This window comes from Filicampus tigris, chromosome 5 (genome assembly GCF_054856515.1).
Source record: "Filicampus tigris isolate MCC_2025a chromosome 5, RoL_Ftig_1.0, whole genome shotgun sequence".
Classification (NCBI taxonomy): domain Eukaryota; kingdom Metazoa; phylum Chordata; class Actinopteri; order Syngnathiformes; family Syngnathidae; genus Filicampus; species Filicampus tigris.
In genome coordinates this window covers 10152017-10174187 of record NC_141221.1, presented here as the reverse complement: position 1 = coordinate 10174187, position 22171 = coordinate 10152017, and the positions used below count along the sequence as shown (strand labels likewise).

The 22171-nt window shown below is 40.6% G+C and overlaps 1 protein-coding gene and 1 long non-coding RNA gene across 2 annotated transcripts in view; one reads left to right on the top strand and one right to left on the bottom strand.

The window, feature by feature from the left end:
* rtn4r (reticulon 4 receptor) overlaps positions 1 to 9709 on the bottom strand; it is a 53442-nt gene extending 43733 nt beyond the window's left edge. Inside the window, exon 1 of the mRNA XM_086032058.1 lies at positions 9217 to 9709. Coding sequence (XP_085888184.1) covers positions 9217 to 9238 — 22 coding nt within the window. The 5' untranslated portion in view covers positions 9239 to 9709. The remainder of the gene's footprint in view (positions 1 to 9216) is intronic.
* On the top strand, positions 1293 to 21100 carry LOC147147221 (uncharacterized). The gene is made up of 3 exons (XR_015086978.1): positions 1293 to 1616; positions 20880 to 20916; positions 20994 to 21100. It is a non-coding gene; the product is annotated as an uncharacterized LOC147147221 (long non-coding RNA).
* Positions 21101 to 22171: the final 1071 nt, after the last annotated feature.

Genomic DNA, 22171 nt, shown 5'->3' with positions numbered 1-22171 from the left:
AGCCTATCCCAGCTGTCTACGGGCAGTAGGCCGGGTGCACCCTGAATTGGTTACCAGCTAGTTGCGGGGCACTCACATACAAATGTATGTGTGTGTGGTAAACCCAAAATGTTTACCAAAAAGAAAAAAAAAATTCACGAAAAACTCTTGTTCCCGCCCCAAAAAATACATTAAAAACAAAATTGGGAAAAAAATCTGCATATGATGCCAAGCTGCGAGTAGTCGGCGGTCCACTGTGGTGCAAGATACAGATTTAGAATGTATCCCCCCCTCCCACACCATCCCTCTAATTAAAAAAAATAATAATTGCGGATTCCATTTTTTTTTTTTAATTAAGGAGCCACCAAAGTGTGGTTGGGCAGTCAATTGCCCATCCCTGATCGAATGCATATGTTTTAGTGAGTTGAATCTCTACTCATTTTTTCTATCGTCTATCTATCATCTTTTCATCATTCCATCATCTCGCCATCTACCCATCGAGCTCTCGATTATCTATCTGCCTTTGTGTAAATCACTTTATCCAACCGTCCATCATTTATCCATCTATCTATGTGCCCATCCATCAACCTATCACCCATCTGCCATTTTGCTCTCTCTTGTATATGCGGCAGTGAAGCTCTCTTCCCAAAAAGCAGAAGAATGAACATAACTGTGCGGGTTTTATTGGGCGTTGGGGAAGAAAGGGCAAGCAAATGGTAGTATACGTTACTGAATTCTGCCTAGCAACAAGTGTCCATGCAAACATGCGACTTACATGACCAGAAAAGAACAAACCGAAGCAATTCAATTCATCTGTTTCTCTGCCTGATTTCTCTCCATCGATCCATTCATTTATCTATCATCGTGACACCGCTGCTTGCTCAAATCTGCTCGGGACTCCTTTGACAAGGGCTCTATTCACGCTTCTAATTTTAGAGCCGCTTCTGCTTCTGTCTGATTAACAATTTACCAGGCCATCAGTCAGCCTCCTCCATCAGCGCGCAGGCGGGCATCACGGTGCATATTCGCAGCTGGACCCCAACAAGCACGCAACTTTCATGGAGCACGCCGACAGAAAAGTGGACGCAAAGTGATGCGACGCGACACAATGACATGACAAATGGCTGATTTGTTTGCACGCGCTCAAAAGCGCCGCCGTGTAGCATTATGGCAATGCAGCGAGGGTGCTTTGGTGCCGCGTGCTGGCTCAGACAGTAATGCGTACCTCATCTCTGTCGCCGCTGCACATTTTATGCTTGTACTTTGAAAGGCTGCGCTCAGGCACACTGAGAGGCTTGACCCGCTCTGTCATGCGTAAGCACCTTTAAAAGGATTACGATACTGTGTCACAGTAGATTTTTGTAAATAGACGCTAAGAAATCCTCCGCGAGACGGCATCCGCCCCACCGTGGTGAAGATGCATCGTATTAAATCAGCGAGGGCGCCGTCCTCAAGTCAAGAGCCAGAAGAGGGACTGCGTTTTGTTCCAACGGACATTTCACCAACTCAGGACGGATTAGCTTTGCTTTTCCCTGGAACAAAACAAATACGGATTTACTCATTCTCACACTTGTCTGGCCAAGGAAATGAGGAACTTGCGATTCAGAGTATGAGACCAAATGACCCGCTACTGCACGGTAACTGCTTGTTTTGACAACGCTCCTTCACATTGGAAGATTTTCCGCTGGCAAAAGTCAGTTCTTGTAGTATAGCTACAGCAGGGTTGGACAATTTTGCTGGTCCGTCATTCGTCATTTTTCGTGACGAATCGAATTGTAATCATCAGTCCGTCAGTCGGTCCGTCAGATGTCCGTTGGTCCGTCAGTCGGTGAGCCAGAAAAAAAAGGGCGCCTGTCAGTAACGGACTGACAGACCATCATTGACGGACAAGGTTAGTGACGATTACACTGACGGCTGAAAACCCACTTGCGTCATTGATCAGTCTGTCAATTTTAAAAGGTGTCCCGTCATTTGTCAAGCGGCAGAAAACGGGCGTCCGTCGGTGACGGACTGACGTACCATCACTGACGGACGCGGTTAGTGACGATTATACTGATGGATGAAAATCCACTTCCGTCATTGATCAGTCTGTCAATTTTATAAGGTGTCCCATCATTCGTCAACAAAACGGGCGCCCGTCAGTGACGGATTGACGGACCGGTGCGTCGGTCTGACGGAATGCCCACCTCTGATATACAGTAGGGCTGTACCATAAATCGAAAAAATATCCATATATCGATATTGGCCCATGCAATATGCATATCACAAAGATATGCAGTAATTTTTTATGGAATTGTATGCTTTTGTCTGAATTTGACCAGTCAGATGCAGACTTAAATCCGCATCGCCACCCAATAATTATAACTAATTAGCTAAGAACACATTGAGCTTACTTATTTTGCCGAATGAAAGAAATGTACTTTTTACATGAGATAATAAAAATGTAATTTCTTTAGGTGCATGTTAAATATCGCGGTAATATCGATATCGCTATGGTCAACATCCACATGGCAGATGACTTGTAGTCTTAATGTACAGTACATGTTGCTATGCTATAAATCCAGATGCTGTAGTATTGTGCTGTAGTACGGCTGTCTTAATTGCAAGGAAATATTGTTTGCCCTAAATTGAACATCAACATCTGCACTTTTAAGACTAAACAAAAAAAAACAAAACAACAACACCCAAAAGAAAATTGAATTCGCCACCTTGAAAAGCAGATGGAAGCCCAAGATTGCAATCTCATTACAATTATTTATAGCCTCCTGAAGTGCAGCCATTTATTTTTTTTTTCATAAACAATACATCTACAAACAAACAACTACACCAAGTTGGCCGATGCAACCAAAACATTTGCATATTAGTACGTTTTCTGTGTTTCTTTCATTGTGATGAATGACTGAGATTCAGGTTAGCCAACTATCCATTTTCTCTACTACTTGTTCTCTTAAGGGTAACAGATGAGCTGTAGCCAGCTAATTATTGGGGGAGGTTAAAATAACAGACTGCTTTTAACGGTCGCATTGCATTCTTCAATATCTGCTTCTTATGTCCATTCAGTCAAAATTAGTTACAGTATCCATCGGTTTGTTAGTAAAACCAATATGAATCTAATGTGGAGGTAGAACGAAGATATATGAAGACATTTACAGTTTTACTCTCACAACCGGCCCACTGAGGGCGACAATAATGCTGATGTGGCTCGGAATAAAAATGACTTGGACATGCTCGCTCGCCGTGCACACGTGTGTTGTGGCCCAACGCTACATAAAGGGTGCAGCCAATTAGCAGAATTCCCTGATGGACTACGCTCATCAGGATGCAGTGAACATCTCAGATCCACCTCCGCCTGCCGCAGTCCATCACTGAGACGGAGACGTTAATAGCGCCAAGCCTCTGTAGCGCAAAACACTGACATCTTCATCCTCCATTTTTGTTTTCATTAAGAGGACAATGCCTTTCAGACACGTGTAATGAATCTGCAGCTAACTGAATCAACCAGGTCACGTGATAGCATATCATTTTCCTGTTGCTATCTAACGTGTTGTTTCTACATTTAAGAATTTGCCCTTTAAGCCTCTATATTAAATTGGGGTGGGTAGAGACATTATTTTTCATTTAGTTTACCAGTGTGAGATGGGCCGTTTCAGTGGACAAAGGTTTACTAGTGGCAGACTGCACGAGCAGAGTCATGTGCAACTCAGATAATTCGGGAATTTCTAGGTCTATTTATATTTTGGCTTGCATTCATCTATTTAGTTTTGTCCCAAAAAAATGATGGTTAGGGCTTGCCAAGGAATAAAGGGTGTGAATGTGAGATGCTGCAAGTTTAGGAAAGAGATATTTCTAGCTAATTTGACAGTCGAATGGACAATGGAAAGTATTTTAGAGGAATTCAAAAAGGAATTTTCAGCATTTAAAGTTCCCCTATTATTAACCTTGCTGCAAAATAAACATGCTGAGAAAACCGTGCGATACGCTGAAAAAAAAGGTGCTTGATTTATTAAAATCCAAACTAGTGGGCACTAAGTTTCGTGTTTACTTTGGACAACAGGTCTCAAAGGGCTTCAAAATTATACGAGAGAAGACAAGTAGCAGTAATTGTCACAGTGTACAGAAATGACCGAGATGCAGGAATGATGAGAAGAAAAGAGTTTTGTCATCTCTGGGATGGCATGACTCCTTCTTGTGACTGGCTCCAAGTCAGCCCCTAGATCATTGAGAAGCTGCAAATTTGCATTGCTGAAGGACCACTTGGTGCGATCTTTTTTTCTTCCTGGCATTTCAAAAATGTAAATTTATGGCCCAAACGATTAATCAATTCAATTGGCTGATACTACTGCTTTCAATTTTTTGGGGGGGGACAATCTTTGCTGAGTTTTTTATGCCGTAACACATTACAACAATAGACAACACCATTCAAACATTCCACTCCCCCAAATTATTGAAAAAAAAAAAAAATCTGACCAATTTTGGCTGATCATTCTCTCTGTTGTTGTTGATGTTAAACATTAACAGACAAAGTAATATAAAACAGTCAAATGTCTGTCATTTATTTCAATCATTCTTGCTGTGGGGACTAAAACATTTTTATTCATTATATATTTTCAAATGTATTGGCCGGTTAATCGGTTATTGGAATCGGCATCTGCCTCAAAAAAACATCGGAGACGTTTTACCTGCCACCTCTCATTTTGTCACCAACTTCATTCTTCTATTTGCATATACAGTCCTCCTCCCCCAACACACAAAATGAACTGTGCAGCAATTTAGTGTGTTTGGCAGACGCAACCCGGCTTTAGCCTGATTAGCAGATCAGCTTCCTCATTCATTGGCGTGTGCAATCAAGTTTGCTCCCTTTTTTGCATGCTACAACCATTAGTAAATTAGGCCCAAAGTGTGGACGTGTAGAACCTCTTTATCATCATCAAATATACACTTTTGTAATTTCCCAATTTTTTCAACAGATAGATGACTAGACTGAAATATTATGCAACCGATTGAACTATCACAACCAAGTCATTGAACAAAACACTTTTGTTCCATCAAAATGGTCTTCAACATTTGAGTGGGTGAAAAACGTCATCAAAACCGACTAAAGCGGAAGAATTTGTTGTCCATGTCAAGAATTCATTTATTGTTAACGTGCACAAATAGTGACTGACTCAGAACAAACTGTGACCTGGTTCCTTGCACAAACACACACACCAAAAAAAAAAGACAGTGGCGGCAGACGGTCATCTGTGACTTCGATCCCCTCGTGCCCTGTTGGAATACACACCGGCTTCTATTGTGATCCTGATGCATTGCTAAAGCATAACTAGTTAGCAATGAAATCTGGAGTGGTCTTGTTCTTGGTTGAGTAAATCAGATGGACTGAATATGAATTCAGACCAAACAGCTTGAAATTAAAACCAGAAATCTCAGCACTTGGCATTGCGATCAATAAGTCAGTAGCGTTGATTAACTCCACTCCCAGCAACAGACATATTACAGTCATTTGGCTCCAATCTATCAATTCTATAGCTCTCAAAACTAAATGCTGCAGTGGCTGCCTTGTCTGCTCAGTCATCTTGTTCCAAACCTCTAATGTGAATTGAGAGCAAAATTAAACCCCAATGACAACAAAAAGCACCCGTTTCTTATTAATGACATTGACGTGAAATGAAGCTACAAAATATTTTGCATTCTCTCATTTGCGGTATGTATGAAAGACTTCACGTCTTTCATGAGAGCAAATCTGATCACCTTCAAGCATTCAATCAACCTGCCTCGCTTCAGACGTGCATTTCAATGAACGCTCAAACAAACCTCCCTTTCTGCTCTTTGCGTGCACGCCCACCCTAACACAAAGATGGATCAATTTCACATTTCCGGCTCAGGTTTGCAGAAGATGTCGCCTTTCATTGTCAGTTTAAGACACCGTGTTTGATCCCACCTAATGCTGCTATGCAAATCAGCCATTGTTATTCTATCTGCGCGTGTCCTCGTTTTCTTTGCGGCGTGATAAGTCCCCGACAATTATCTCTCCACCTCAGATGCTGCATCCTGTGGCCTATTTCCTAAAAATAGGGCAGTTTTTTGGCACCGCCACAACAAAAAAAAAAACCAGTTAACTCATTAAAGGAAAACAATGAGCCTGACTTTCTCGCGGCTTTATAACTGCTGAAACTCAAAGCATTCTTTTCCACCATAATGGTTTTAGCCATTTATATGGGGCTTTGTTGTTTTTTTTTTGTTTGCCAGCGAGTAAAAGCAGCCATGGGCAAGAACTTTGCCACTCAGGCATTGATCACATTCTGATTGGATCGGGGCGGGGGGGAAGGAATTTAAGTCCTAGAGAGAACAAGATGTTCTCCTTTTTGCTATTAAAAAAAAAAAAAAAAGCTTTTATGATTTATACATATATATATATATATATATATATATGAGATGCAACAATTAATCGACAACTAATTAATTTTCAGATTAATCGATGATTTTTTTGATAATTGATTATTCAATTAGCGAACTTGTTTAGTTAAAAAAATTCTGCCTCTCAGCAGTAAATTTTCTCTGATTTCTGTGGTCCTTTAAGAAAGCAGACTGGTTATCATTTTGTTGTTTCAAAATAAGACATTTGCAAACATCTGCTTTTACTTTGGAAAACAGTGATCAACATTCTTGCCAGTTTTGCTGTGGGGACGTGATGGATCAAACTTATTACTGTATCATAATTTTTAAATTAAACTTTTGTCGCTGTCAATTTGAAAGAATGTCCTGGTTTTTAATAAAGCGAATGACATTAAAATTTTTCTTAAATCAATTTATCAATGTAATTGAAAAAAAAAATAATGGACATACTACTCAATTACTAAACTAGTTGCAGCCCTAATATTTATTTTACTTTGTGTTTTTAGTCAAAATTTGAGGTACAAGCAAACTTCCGCCGCCGCCGAGTAAAGTTAAAAAAAGCATCGATTATAGTACTTTAATGCCCCCACATGTGGGCAAGGAGAGCCACTGTCACCAATGTACTCAGGATAAACAAGTCAGACACACAATACAAAATGAGAGCACTCGCAAAGTGCTGCTGAAGACCACAACTCAGGCCCACTGAACTAACCAACCAACCCGACTCCAACTCAAGACTTTCTTGTAAAGAGACATCTTTTTTCCGGCCATTACATTATTTACCCTCACACTTATAACTCCATTCTCATGTGCCGCACTGTCCATGTGACCCGACTACTCCTTCCCTGTTCTATTGCACATCTCACCTGCAAACCTTTGAAAAAGTCTGTGGGAGGCGGTGCCAGCAAAGGGGTCTGCACATGCATATGTATGACATGGTGTGACTTATCAAAGAGAATGCACAAGTAGGTGTGCCGCTTTGATTTATCTGGATGGGAAATGCAAAGATGGACCTGCCATAATCTGCGGCTTTCTTCCCGTAATCCGGCAGTTTTAGCCACGTAATGAGCAGCGTGAGGAGGAGTGGGAGCATGTTGCGTAAGGCCTGTCGCTGTGTGTGTGCGTGTATGTGACTCAGGGTGGGCAGTGCGGATATATCAACAGTGGACCACTGTTCTTGGACCACACTCGTCACTCAAAACACTTAAATCATCTTTCCCCATTGACATGAATGGAAAATTCAATAATCTGTTCCAGCCACCCCCAAAAAAGACATTTTTCAAAAAATGTAAATAGAAAAATAGCCTTCCATGTGATTATACTTCATAAATACATAGAGTAGCAAAATAATTTGAATAATATATAAAGAATTAAATAGTTTTTCCCCCCTTTATTTATTTATTAATTTCAATACACATTGCACTGCTCCTGCGCCTTGGCCACCTGGGGGCAGTATAATCCAGACATGGATATACAGGGTGCTTCATAAATCCTTATAAATCAATGAATGTTGACGATATGAAAATCCAATTTATACTGTATTTCCTGAAAGCTATTGGCTTAGCTAAAGCTATCATGAGGTTTTTTTTTAGCAAAAAAAGGTGGGCGTTCAGTTCTTTTTCAGGGGCACAAACAAATCCTGAAATGCCTATCTGGTTGCTGCTTTGAAAATTCTGTCCAAAATCTAAGTTGAACACATGCCCACAACTCATTCTTATCAAATTCTAAGAAACAAAACGCTTTCTCCTTTCCAGTGAACGGCATTATCAGTAGATGGCAACGAAGTCAATTCAAACCAGATTTCATGCAATAAAGTAAAAATATTGATAGATTTTTGGCAGAAAAAAATATGGATTATCGATTAATCGATACACGTTTGCATGGTTATTTAAAAAATATGTATAATGCATAAAATCACTGCTTGAAAGTTTATAACACTGCAACACTGATGCTCTTAGTTAGCCCATCTATGGCATTTTGGATTGTGTGTTAGCACTAGACTAACATGCTTTCATATTTGGTTTGGGTAAATACACACATAATTGTCTTTGTTTTGCACTTATTTCGATAGTAAACTTCAACTGCAAGTGGCAATAAACAGCTTGAAGCCTCTTTTTTTTTTGTTGAAGAGTTGTTCATTGTTCTTCCTGCAAAACGCTGCTTGAAAGTCAAAATGAATTGTGACACTGACACTTTCCAGTATGTTACATTCTCTGTGTGGACAGCAAAACACAACCACACACGGCAGGTGCATTCTCCTCCCAGCATGCACCTCTCTTCGATGACCCGTGCTTCTGCCTGCCAAGAACTGAGATTGTTGGCCATTTCCGATGGGACTGGACTGGGGAAGAGCAATCCATGTGCTCATTAGAATTGCTCAAAAGTCCAACCCGGGCTGAAAGCTGCTGGCAAGAGCCAATTTACTGTCACTCTATTGGGTCCACCCTACAGTGGGACGAGGCCACAAAAATCTCCAATTATCAAGCGGCGGGGGGGGGTTGAAGCTCACGCAGTGCGCGGTGCTACTGAGCCGCCAAGTGGACTGTCTGCAAATTTCATCAGAGGGGAGGAGGCAACAGCTTCCAGGTGCGCGCCCTGGTTAAGTTGTGCCATCACACACGCACGCACGCACGCACACCCCCACCCACACACACACACTGCGGGGGGTGGGGCGGGTGCGGGGGCATCGACATCATCAGGTCATTCGGAGTTAATCCTCATTTAGCAGAAACGCACGTTTCTAATCAAACCACTAAATCAATCCGGGTACCATTAATGCGCAGTAATGCATCATGTCTGATTTCTGTGCAAACTTTACACGCAGCCCTGTGTCTATATACTCACCATCAGCAATAATGGTCTTCATGGTTTGAGACGGGGTGTTAATAGTGTTATGGAAGCTGCGTAAATCCAGACAGATATCCACCCAATGAGGCGGGAATTGGCAATCCGGAGGTGATGACGGCGAGCCCTGCAAACTTTAGCCGCGGCTCTTCCCGAGTGGGCAGCCCGGTGTGTTCCCGCACCCGAGCTCAGTCATGGGGGCGACTTGAAGGAAAGAGTCAATAATAAACATCCAGTTTGGGATCGGCGCGCTCGAGACACCAGTCGACGCCGAAATATAGGGCGTCAAAACAGCTCCAACGAAGAGCTCAGGGTCCACACGCACACGCGCGCGCACACCCACAAAAAAAATTGGACGGAAAAAGTAGAATCAGCGGCAAAGGCGCAAAAACAAGAACGAATCCATGTTTTTAAAAGCTCATATCCTCTTGTCCAATCCTGTAGTTCCCAAGTCGAAAGAGGGGGGGAAAGTGTGTTGATGCGCATGGATGGTGCGCGCCAGTGTGCGCGGTTGTGGCGAAGGAGGGCGGGGGGAGAGGTTGGTGGGGGGCGGGACTGCGTGGAGGGGGTGGGAGGAGAAAAAGAGAGAGAGGAAGATGGAGAGAATTCCGAGCTAAGTGTTTTATGTGTCCGTATCACGCTACTAATATGTCCATCCGATAATCTCAAACAATTTTCATTGCAAGAGAAGAAAACGGGGGGGGAAAGTTGCATTCTTAACTGCGTTCGCTTCCCGGTTTCACCCGAGCCCTCAAGTTATTTTTAGAGCCATAATCCCTAACGGAAGCACAGACATTGTATTTCATGTAGAGACCATTTTAAGAGTGAATGTGACACTTAATTGCTTATTCACACAGACGTGTCTTGCTGCGCGGTGCTGCATGCTCTCTGATGAATGTTTTATGTGCAGCGGGTGGGTGGGTTGGTTTTGGCTGGCTTGCTTGCTTGCTTGCCGGTGGGTGGCTGGCTTGCATAGGAAGGTGACGTGAGGCGAATTGATGTGGATCGGACACAAGGCAGGCACGCACCTGCATGCGAAAGGAGCCCGCAAAGAGACGGGCCGCCGGCCAGGCCTGCAGTCTGGGACCTGGAGCCCCCTCACAGGGATCATGCCCTGCTTGAAGGCACACAGAAAAGAAAGAGGGGGCTGTTGTCAAAACGGGCCAAATGGAATTGGAAAGTCTGAGGCTTCCTATACATATATTCCTTTAACTGTCATTATTATGATTGTGCCATAGAATATCTTTCAAACTTGGATCCATTTAATGTATGTTCCTCATATTGACCCACAGTAATGAATACAGCGCTAAACATACATGGGCGGCACTGGTCTAATGCTGTAGTGAGTTTGATGTGCTCGTAACACACTGTCCAATCTTTAGCTCTACACCGCCCCCTACTGGTATAGAAACATAGATTTGAGATGTTGAGGGGTGACTACTTCAATACTGTAACTGTATAATTTAATAACGTCCAATACAAAGATAATGACATTTGTTCAGTGATCGGTAATGCAGTCAAACATTGTACTCGACCAAGTACTGCAACTCAAGAATAATATGACATTGGTAAAAGAAAAAAAGCAGTTCTCCAAGTAGTTTCTTTTGTAATTATTGAGATGAAAATTAAAACTACTCGAATACTGAGTAACAGTACAATTTAATAAGGTCCAATGCAAAGATAATGACATTATATTTTGATCAGAGATAGGTAGTGTATCTTAAAATTGTACTCAAGTAAGAACAATATTGTTACTTTAGAGTAATTTGACTTAGGTAAAAGTAGTCTTCCAAATAGTAACTCGAGTAAGCACTCAATGAAAAAAAACTACTCGAGTATTGAGTAACAGCACAATTTAATTTAACAACGTCCCGTACAGAGATAATAACATTCAAGTTTTATCAGAGATGGGCGGTGTCAAATAGTACTCCAGTAGGGATTATTGTCATCATGTGACTCATGTAAAAAACACACTTCCCCTTTAAGATGAAATATTATTGCTACACATATTTAATAACATCCAATTCAAAGATAATAATACTCAATTTTCATTGAGATGGAAAAAAACGTACTCAATAACACTTTACTTTTGAAAAATATGACTTAAGTAAAAATTATAAGTAGTCCTCCTTCTAATTACCTGAGTAAATATTCAGAGGGGCAAAATAAAACTACTCGGGTACAGAAAAACTGGTGAGTAATTTGTTAAAATGTAATCAGAATTTAAATGTCAAGTAGACCAAAATATCAAATAGGAGATTGTAAATTTAACTATTGCTTAGATTTTCACTTGAATTAAAAATACAATGAAATCAATGTTTACAAAATTCAGATTCAAATAATGCCTCTTTGACTGCTAATCCAAATTGAGCATTTTTTTTTCTTTTTTTAAAGGTAGTCCAGTAATTTTGATACTGCACGTGCTGAATCTCATTAGTGGTCACAATGTTGTAGCTGGTCGGTGTGTATGCTGAATGTTTAAATCCCTCGCTCATAGCAACTTCATGCATCTTGTGTGTAAAAAGATGCAATCTGGCACAGCATCCGATTGTTGTGAATGCAAGTGACAGCCAGGTGGAATTCCGCCAATATGGAAGCACGCTCCACAAGATAATCCCCCAAGTGTACACTAAACACCAACGTCGGAAATATGTCAGAGAGCCACTCGGCATGGCTCAACTGGCTGGCAGCAGGGGGCCGCGCGGCGCCAGATGGCCCGCGAAGGCGCGGTCCAAAGCCGGTGCCGTATACGTGACCCCCTGGGAGTGAGGTCGTCCCGAGAGCAGAGGAAGTGCTATCGCCTTTTGCGGTGTTGTGTGGCAGTCCTGGTATACAATATGTGGCGGCGTTAATGTGTTGAGGCGTATTTGTATAATGCTGTCATGTATGTTGGAACTTGGAAGCATGTGTTGTTTGGAAATAGTACAGAATAACACGTGTATTCTAGGTGTGCTTTTCACATACTCACATACGGTACACAAGACAAATAAGCAATAACAAACGGCTCGTTATTGCTACACAGCAGGGTTTCCCAACCAAGATACATTTTACATTTAAAAAAAAAAAATGTAACCAAAAGTGTATTTGGGTCATTTTCATTTTCATATATATATATATATATATATATATATATATATATATATATATATATATATATATATATATATATGGCAATAGAATTCAAGTACGGTTAATTTTAAAATGGAACGATACTATTCAGTTTGATTTGATACACTCACACATTTTCAACCAAACCAATTTTACGATTCAAATCTTCATTGAACCCCTACTCACTTGGTACAATTGCTCAATGCACCAGGAAGGAACAACTTGCCCACTCACACACCATATCTTCGACACAAGCAAGTGAAAATGACATAGTTAGCGATTGAGCGATTGTAAATGAACCAAGGCGGGTTCATTGTCGTGCCAATGGATGACGGAAATTGAATATATTTCATTCACAAAAGTATTGGAATGAGTCAAGCTATTGGGTCTCAAAGGGTCTTGACGCTCCGGTATGACGCTCGGCTACTCTTTTCATCCTGCACCCCGATGGATCAGAAAGGGCATAAAATGACTTGCTTTGTTAATGCCAACATTGCTGACGTTGCCATCGGCTCTCCAGTACAGTAGGTCAGTCTTGATTACGGTTAATGGTTATCAAAAAGGAGAATTTTCAAACCACTCTCTATGTAGAAAAGGTCTTTCATTGATGCGGCGTTGCGGTATTGAAGGCTCCACAGGGACCCAGAGAGCTGTGCCATCTTATCAAGTGTGACGATGCTGTAATGCAACTTTTTGCCCTGATTGAGCCCTCTCATTCTCTCTCTTTCTCAGCAAAAGTACTTTCAAGTTCAAGAGTTGACCATTGCCAAGTGACGATTTAAAGTGATGCAAGAAGACCTCCAAATGATAAAAGCTGCAACGTTTCCAAAAGAGCTAGAGGAAAGTTAAGGTTTTGCAATATAGAATTGCGTCACCGTACAGGGTTGTTCTCATTTTACTAAGGTCTACCTATGTGACTTCTGTGCGCAATGAACTACTTACTGGAACCAGCAAAGCAACCACAGGAGCAAAGGTATTTGTTTGTGTTTATGGCCGTGAAGTGTGTGTATGAATATTTGGTAATTATTACTCTACTATTGCATTATCTTAGTTTAGTCACAGAGCGTAGGCTACTGCATGTTCTGATTTACAGTGGATGTAAAAAGTTTACACACCCGTGTTAAAATGCCAGGATTTTACAAGATAAAAAAGGAGAACAAGATAAATCATTTCAAAATGTTTTGCATCACTAATCTTGCTTGGAACCTGTCCAACTCCAAAAACATCATCTGACCATAACACATTTTTTTGCTCTTAGTTAGGCCGCAAAAAATGATGAGGGCCTACACACATTGTAGTATAGGGCAGTGTAAGACCAAGTGTGAGCAGAACTCAGACATGTCTGTCATCTAGTGGTGATTGGTGATACATATTACAAATTAAAACGATTAGATTACATTATATTTTTAGATTAGATTTTTGTGGGTCATTTTTTTTTCTCATATTTTTTTATCTTTCGCTTTCCCCCCGTTTTTCATGGAAAATGTATATTGAGTGTTTACCAGCGATTTGGATGCATATTTTCTGGGATTTGTAAAAAGGAAAAACATTAGAAATATATTTTTTCCAATTTTTTTTTTTTTTTTCCTTTTTGGGAGGGAAACTTAATCAAGGAGCCACTCGGAGTTAATGGGTTTATTCACAAACCCATTAAAGATGATATTAATTCTCGAAGTAAGTCTTGGGCAGCTAGCAATCACAAGGCTGTATTACAGTTCCTCTCTAGGCGCAACCTACCACTTTTGTTTATTTCTTACTGTTTTCTAAATGTGACGGGCAAAAATTTGACACTGCTTTCCCACCTCTTGTTCATTAGAGTCAAATATTAATTACGGTCCCGGTTAGAACGCAGTCGGGTGACAGCTCATTTTGGTCGGTGGCCTGCAGAAGCACACCAGCTGTGATGAAATTGTTTTTTTTCCCTCTCTGCAGTCTGAAACATCATTAACTCATTGGAAGAAAGACAATGTGGACTTGTTTACACTTAGGCTGTAATTATGCTGATTCACTCTTGTCCTACCACACTCGCTCACTCTCGCTCTCCTCGTTTGATTTGCCTCCTTGATTGGGTTCCGCTCCGCTCAAACAGCGACAACATAGACGGTGGACGTTTTGGCTCATGAATTAACCACCTAGTAGTCAGCCATGGCTCCCTTGAAGGATGCCAGTGGGCAGGCGGAGCCACGAAAGCGCGGCATGTGTCTTCAATGGTCATACATCAGCTAGCTTGACAAGGCTATGTTCCTTGAATCTGTCACTCAGTCCCGAGAAAGTCTTTGGAAATGCATTCTCCTGCAAAGTCACGTGCGCTGGCCTGACCTTGATTCTCTGGCTTCCATCTTCATGTCAGAGCCGCAGAGAGAAAGAGCGAGCGAGGGAGGGAGGAAAGATAGAGAGGCATAGAGTGATGCTTGGATGAACGTGGCTTTGTGCATCTGTCTCATGCGGATTGGATTTGTTCTTGTCTAGGCGATACGGGCGCCGATCGCAGATGTCAAGCGCGACTTGCCTCCTGCTGCCTTTTTCAGATCGCACACCATCGTCGCACCAACAATGTGGGAATCGTGTGCAGTGATTTGAAGTCACTTTAATGATAACTTATTAAAACGAAATACACTTCTGATTTTGAGTCCAAACTTTGCGAAAATAGCATTGAGGCTTTTTTTGTGAGTTTTATACAATGACACTTAGACGTTGAAATTGGAGTAGTAATTGGAAAGCATCAGAAGCTGAATGAACATATTACATAAGGATGTTATTATATTTGTTTATTCAGCTCTATAATTGGGATGAATCACAAGCTATTCACTGCCAACTGCAATATGTGATTTTTTGTTTCTCTGTCATTTCCCATTCCTTCTGTTTTCCTGTTGTAAATGGATCCCGACATGGAAAATAAAAACAGACATGCGTCTGTTTGTTTGTTTGTTTTGCATGGGATAAAAACATCACACGCGGCACTGTGCAAAAGTCTTGGGCCACCACCGGCTTTGTTGTTTGCATGACCATTTTCAATATCGACAGAGAGCAAGTAGCAGAAGCGATACTGTATGGTTAGGATTGCACAGGATTAAAAATCTGAAAAAAAAATTGCATGTGCCAAGGAAGAACATACAACAGTTCACTAAGGATCTGATTTCATACAGAAATTCATTTTCACCATTCGAGACACAATGGCTAGCACCTTCCACTTCCCAGAACCATGTTGGCACTGTCATTGTGATCTCCAGGATCCAAGAAGTAGAATGCTAATCAAACATAGGCAAGCAAACGCAACTCTACGCAATTTTGTTTTCAGCCATGATGGAGGTCTGCACCGCATGTTATGTTCATTTGGGATTACCAAAACAACAAATCTAATGGTGGCCTAAGGCTTTTGCACAGTTTACTACGAGGTAGTAAAGTCTAGTGTAGTGTCTGACAGAGACGAGAGTATACTTTAGAATGGATCATGCAAACGAGTCAGATGTACGCTGCTCTTTTTAGCTTTGTATTCCCAAGGGTTTCACAAGAATAAATGCCATCAGATTTCAGAGGCTAACAATGACGAAAATGCTGTGGAACAGCAAGAGTATGCTGTATGTCTATTAGCTGATCTAAAGGTTAGCTCTTTGCCGTAACAACATCATTAGAAAAATATTGCATTGTATAATGGAAGATATTAATTAATGGTGATCGATCGACTTAACTACATTTACAACTGAACATGCTCCAACAAACATCTTGCTTGAAAATTATGACGTTCCGGGTTTGACTCTTAGCTCCAGTTTTCCTGTGTGGTGTTTGCATGTTCTCCCCATCTTCCAAAAACATGCATGATAGGTTAAATGAAGACACAAAATTGTCCATATGCATGAACGTGAGTGCTTGTTTGTCCAGAAGATCTCAAGGCATTGAATCAATCGCAACTAGACTATCCTGGTTGTTTCGCTTCTTATCCGAACAGGCTCCATCAGTTCTTACGGATCGGCTACCGCTAGACAGGATAGCTCTCGAGAACCATTGATAGTTAGAGGCATGCCCAAACCACAAATTATAACACACTTTATGGGATGCAAAACGACAGTCATTTCATGGTGACCTCTGAGTATTGCAATGCCACTTGCGGAGTCCCGCAGGGATTGGTACTCGACCATCTATTGTTTAGTATGTATGCTGCCGCTTGGCAATATTATAGGCAATTATAATATTAGCTTCCACTCTTATGTCGATGATACCAAACTTCGTATGCCTTTAAAGATAACTAACCTATGCATTTGTTGTAATCTGGAAACATATCTCGTTCAGATTAAACAATGGATGTCCTGTAACTCGTTACTTCTCGGGGTGTCTTGTATATATGTACCCTGCGATTGGCTGGTGACTAGTCAAGTGTCAGCCGGATAGACTCCAGCTCGACCCTAATGAGGATTTGTGGTGTATGAAATAAATGGATGGATACTTTAAAAGCAATCAAGATCATCATTTTTATTCAGAAGAATTCCCTCATACAATACATAAAGTCACAAAAATATTAACTTTAACTTTAGTTGTTAGACTGTTTGGACAATGTTTTACAAAAGCCTTACGCACATCTAACGACTCCCTTTTACACATATCATTGTTTGATGTTCTTTGCCTCTTGGAAGTCTTACATTCAATATTATTTATTCATGAAGAAGGATTTATGAGTCCTTGTTTAAGAGTGTGTGGCCGTTGCGTTTGAAAGCACACTACCCCAAGATGCTATATGTCTAATTTGTCTTCCTGTGTTCGGCACACATAATAGAACCATTTTTGTATTGGTTAAATAAAGACATGTCATTTTGCAGGTCATGTTGACAATCGCAAAAGTGGGTTGAGGGAGGCTCTTCCTGTTCCTTACATCACAGCCATTCTCGATTATTTAGGCGCCTAATAGCGTCTCTGCAGAAGATAAAGCCGATAACACATGGTCTCTGAATGGAATTAGACAATTTGACTCACTTCATTAAGAAAAATCTACACGGCCAATCACAATTCAACTAGCCTCCCACTTGACACTCCTTTTTTCTTTACTATTAGAGCCTGGAAAACAAAAGTCCAAACTGCGGTTAAGAGAGAGTAGTTTGGTTAAAATCAGACGTCACGGTGCCCTGCCACAAAGGAAACAGCTCACTCAATCCCACAAATCGAATTACACAGTATTAAGGTGGTTTATGATTTACTGGTGAATTCCGGGCTGCTCTTTGTTCACACGCTGAGTGGAGGCAGATCTCGCTGCAGTTCTGAATCAGATTGGATTACAAGCTTAGGTGCTTTTTTTCTGTTCTCTGCTGGTATTAGTGTTGGCAAAAGCTTCGAAAAGAAATCAGTGTTGCAGTCCTTTCTCCCGGTACAATCAGATTTTTTATATTTTCAGCAACAATTACTGTCTAGAGTCATCATTTCATAAGAATTGTAGTGCCAAACTGTGGAAAGTTGTTTAGTGACAATCTATCCAAGATTGAATCCGGTATTTAAATTCAAATGTAATCCCTGGCCACTGTTACAGAGTTTGGTATGTCAGATCATCATATAATGGGATGAGACTACTACCTGGATGCTGTGACATCAACTATTTCTGACATACTCTATGTGTATTGCACAGAGATATGCAGTCTGATGCAATGTTTTGTGTTAGACTTTAGATGCACTATGCTGTGGAATCTTGCCAGGGAGATATTGAGATTGTGTGAAAATACACAAATCAATCTCGCCATGAATATTTTTCCCTCTAAGCTTACGAAAGAGGATAAGACATTAAGATTGCACCCCATGAGCATCAAGATTGCACTCTGACAGACAGCAAACGATGACGGCTACATGACGATTAACCCAGCAAAAACATGCTATGTCTAGAAGATTATTGGTAGTCTGCACATCCGGTTTGCACAACTGTTCCTCTTTTTCTGAAATATTGTCTCACAGAAAAAAAGAAGCCTGAATCTATAACTATACTGTACATTGTTTCCTATAAGGCAGGGATGGGCAACTGGTGGCCTGCGACCACACTCTGAGGGGCCCCTTGATTAATTCCCCCAGTACTTCAACGAAATGAACAGTTCGAGAGAGATGATTTTTGTGCAAAACATTTACAAAATAAATTCTTGCACTTAATATTTTTTTTGTTCAGCAGTTTTGTGGCGCCTTTGAATGCTATTGGTAATTTTTATGCTAGATAACCCTTTGCATAGGGGGGGAAAATGACACTATGTGTGTATTTTGTTGTCTGCTTCAAACCTTTTGTTGATAGTGGATCTTTTATGTGCTTTGGAAAATGTATCACCATAAATGAAATGAAAAAGATTAAGAGCCCATAAGCACGTACATGTATTTTGTCGATATTTACAGTAGCATTTTTGTCATACATCTGGTTAGGAAGAGCATGGTTCCATGTGCCCCCATCCCACCCCCTCTCCAAAAAAAAAAGATAGCCCCATCCAGCATTTGCCCGCCCCTGCTATAGGGGCTGTATTCATTCTTATTGTGTGTTTTTGTTTAATTTTATCGTGGCCTATGTGCAGCTATAATTTGAATTGCTGGTGTATTTTTTGACACCCATCACATTTGTTGATTCTGTTATTCAACTTCCAGTAGTAAATTACCACTGATTAAAATGATTATTTTCTACAGCACTTAACAGGGTATAGGGGGGGCTGGAGACTATTCCTGCTGACTTCGGCCAAAATGGGAGCTACACCCTGTACTGGTTGTGTTAGCGGAGTGTGAAGTTTAGCATCCAAGACTCACTCTTTGTATGAAATTGTTGTACTTAAAGGAACAAGTGAAAAAGCCTTAAAAAATAACGATGGTTGAATCAAATTTATGGTGAAGACAGTGAAAACGGTTTAAGGTTCCTCCATTTTACAATGTAACTAATAGAATAACCTGCTTTGTTTGATGATGATGGATGGATGCTTTGCACAAACAGCCAACAATAAGTTTTGGGCCTGTTTTGATTGGAAGTATGAGATGATATTGATTTTAGACAACAGGCTGATTTTGTGTTAACATGAGTAAGGAGCTAATCAAGAATGTATCGAATACTGTATGACTAATAGCACTGAGAATAAGATCACAGTTCATGAAACAAATAGTAAATCATCACCTTGATAGATCAGATTTTCGAGGAGCTAAACTAACACATGGAAAACTGCAGGGCAGAAATCAGCAATGAGTGATTTATGGCACTGCTGTCAAAACTAGGTACACTCCATGAGTCATGTCAGCGCATATGTGACCCTTAAACCTGCCATCTGCAGGCCTCAAAAAGAGATGGATCACTCTCCATACACACCTAGCAGCAGAATGACAGGCGGGCATCATTTAAAGTTTCGTCAAGACTAAAACTCTCAATTGTATTTTAATTGCAAATTATAGGCTAATATAAGTTAAGTGGTAGTTGAGAGACTAAAGTAAATATAGATTGCATTATGACCAATGCATCCCAACTCTTTGCAAATTTTGCTGATTGTCTAGCGACTCAAATTTTAATTCGTTTGTGGAATTGTACCCCCTTTTGAGGCAATATCTGGCCTCCATTTGCTGGGCTTGGTTACATGTATGTAACATGCATTACACTGATTTTCTAAAACAGCGATTCACAAGTAGTGGGTCCAAACCCAAAAATGTAAAAAAAATATATATAATATATATATATATATATATATGTATATATATATATATATATATATATATATATATATATATATATATATATATATATATATATATATATATGGGTTTTTTTAAAAGGTTGGTTACCCCTGATGTAATGTCAATATAATATGGTATACATGTGTTTTCAGAGGCTTTTTTCAAAGGGAAAATGTTCTTAACTTCTATAAAAGTAGGTCGCAACTTTGCAACAATAGGAAAATGTCCCAGGATAAGAATAGATGAGAACCAGTGGCCTAAATGGTCCATATTGTTTAAATTGATTTGTTTCATTGTAGCCCAATCAAACTAAGAATACAAGCGTGTTAGAGCCTTACTTGACGACAACTTAAACCAGGTAGAAAGTAAACAAAGGTAGCCACATACTCTCTTCATGTTAGAGTGCGTCATTTAATTTATGTGCAAGTCCTACTTGGAGGAACGGAGTTATTTTGTAATGATTGGACGTTTTCCGATCTGATCGAATGGCCATGACGCGGGGTCTCTCAAGGGTCAGTCCTTGGACCCCTTTTGCTCAGTCAAATGCTTCAGAACGCCAATGTTGGCTATCATGGCTATGCAGATGACACACAGCTGTATTCATACATTCCCCCAGATGGCATCAGTTCAATTAACAAGTTGTGTCACTGTTTAAATCAAATTAACATGTGGATGAACCAAAATTTCCTTCAGCTAAACCAAAACAAAACTGAGGTCGTTGATGGTGGCCTGATTGTTTCTGTAACAAAGTCTCTTAATTTGAGTAACAGTGTGGTCGGTTAGGTTTGCGATGATGGGATGTGGTCAGTCCTGTCGTGATGCAGCAAGGACCTTGTTCCAGGTAGGGCAGCTGCTTTCATAGTCTCATGAGTAACAGCTTTCACTTTGTCTCCCTGCAGGCGTCTGCCCTCAGGCTACTGGCTATCTCCGCAAAAGGTCAGCGAGAACATCCCGGTCTCATAAAAAACGTCCAATTAACGCCCCTCCACTCAGAACTTGGCTTATTTATTCAGGGTCCCTCCTCAGTGGGAAGATGAGAATGAGGGAGAAGGTAAGGACCATATCATAAGAGATGGAAGAGATCAGAGGGAAAGTCGAGTTTAATTACAGCCAGCTCAGTGAGCCATCTTCGCTGGACACGAACTTGGCAAAGGCTGGTGCAAACACTATCTGTGCTTCTGACACATTTCACAATTCACACGGCTGTTGTGTTACAAAGCACTTGTATGAATCTGAGAGCAGACCTACTTGACAAGACTGACGTGCTCTATGATAAATAATGAATGAAGCGTTTTCGTCAAAAGCCCTTAATTGGCTGAAAGAAGGGGAGCATTTTCATGAAGTGTGTTAGACCTGCCTCTTCCTTGTGGAGATGTAATTGAACGCCCTCTGTTGATAACTTACTATTCATGATACACTCCCGGCTTCACTAAGCAAAAATGTGTTATCAAGTCTTTGGGATAAACACTTAGCCTCACACCGAGTGAAGGAAATGTGATTAAGTCCCTGCATCTACGCATCAGGCGATAAACATCATTAGACGGAAAAGCGGTTGGTCTAATTTGTTGTGATGCGCCTGTGATGTCACGATTGGATGTGCTCCTCAAGATGAGAACGAGGCAGCGCCGGTCGCCGCGGAAAAACACTTTTATCAAGAGATGTTGTTGACTACAAATGTGCTGTGATGAAGCAGGTTGTTTTCAGCATGTGTTGCTCCAGTTAGACAAATCACGCAGCTTATCTCGTGGCCATGTTCTAACGTACAGATGCAGGCTGACTTTTCGAATCATGTAAAGGATCTTTCAAATAAGATACAATACGATATGTAACTCTGTATGGGATGCGATACGGTTCAATGGTGGTAAATTTGAAAGTGAAGCGATTCAATTTATTTGAATCAAAAATGATTTTCTGATTCAAATCCATTTTCGTTACACCCGTCGCAAGCACCATTGTAGAAATAACTGCTGGTATTAAATGTAAAAATAAAACACTCGACTTTAGATTTAAAGACAAATAATGCAGGCACTAGTGTTGTCATGATCCCAAACTACTGGCTTCAATACAATACTGGATAGTGTACCTCCATACCAATACTAAAATGTTACCGTGGGGAAAAATATCAGTAGAGTAAAGGAGTTGAGCATATTAATGAAATGAAATTTTAAAAAATGCCATCGCAGCTCAGTTA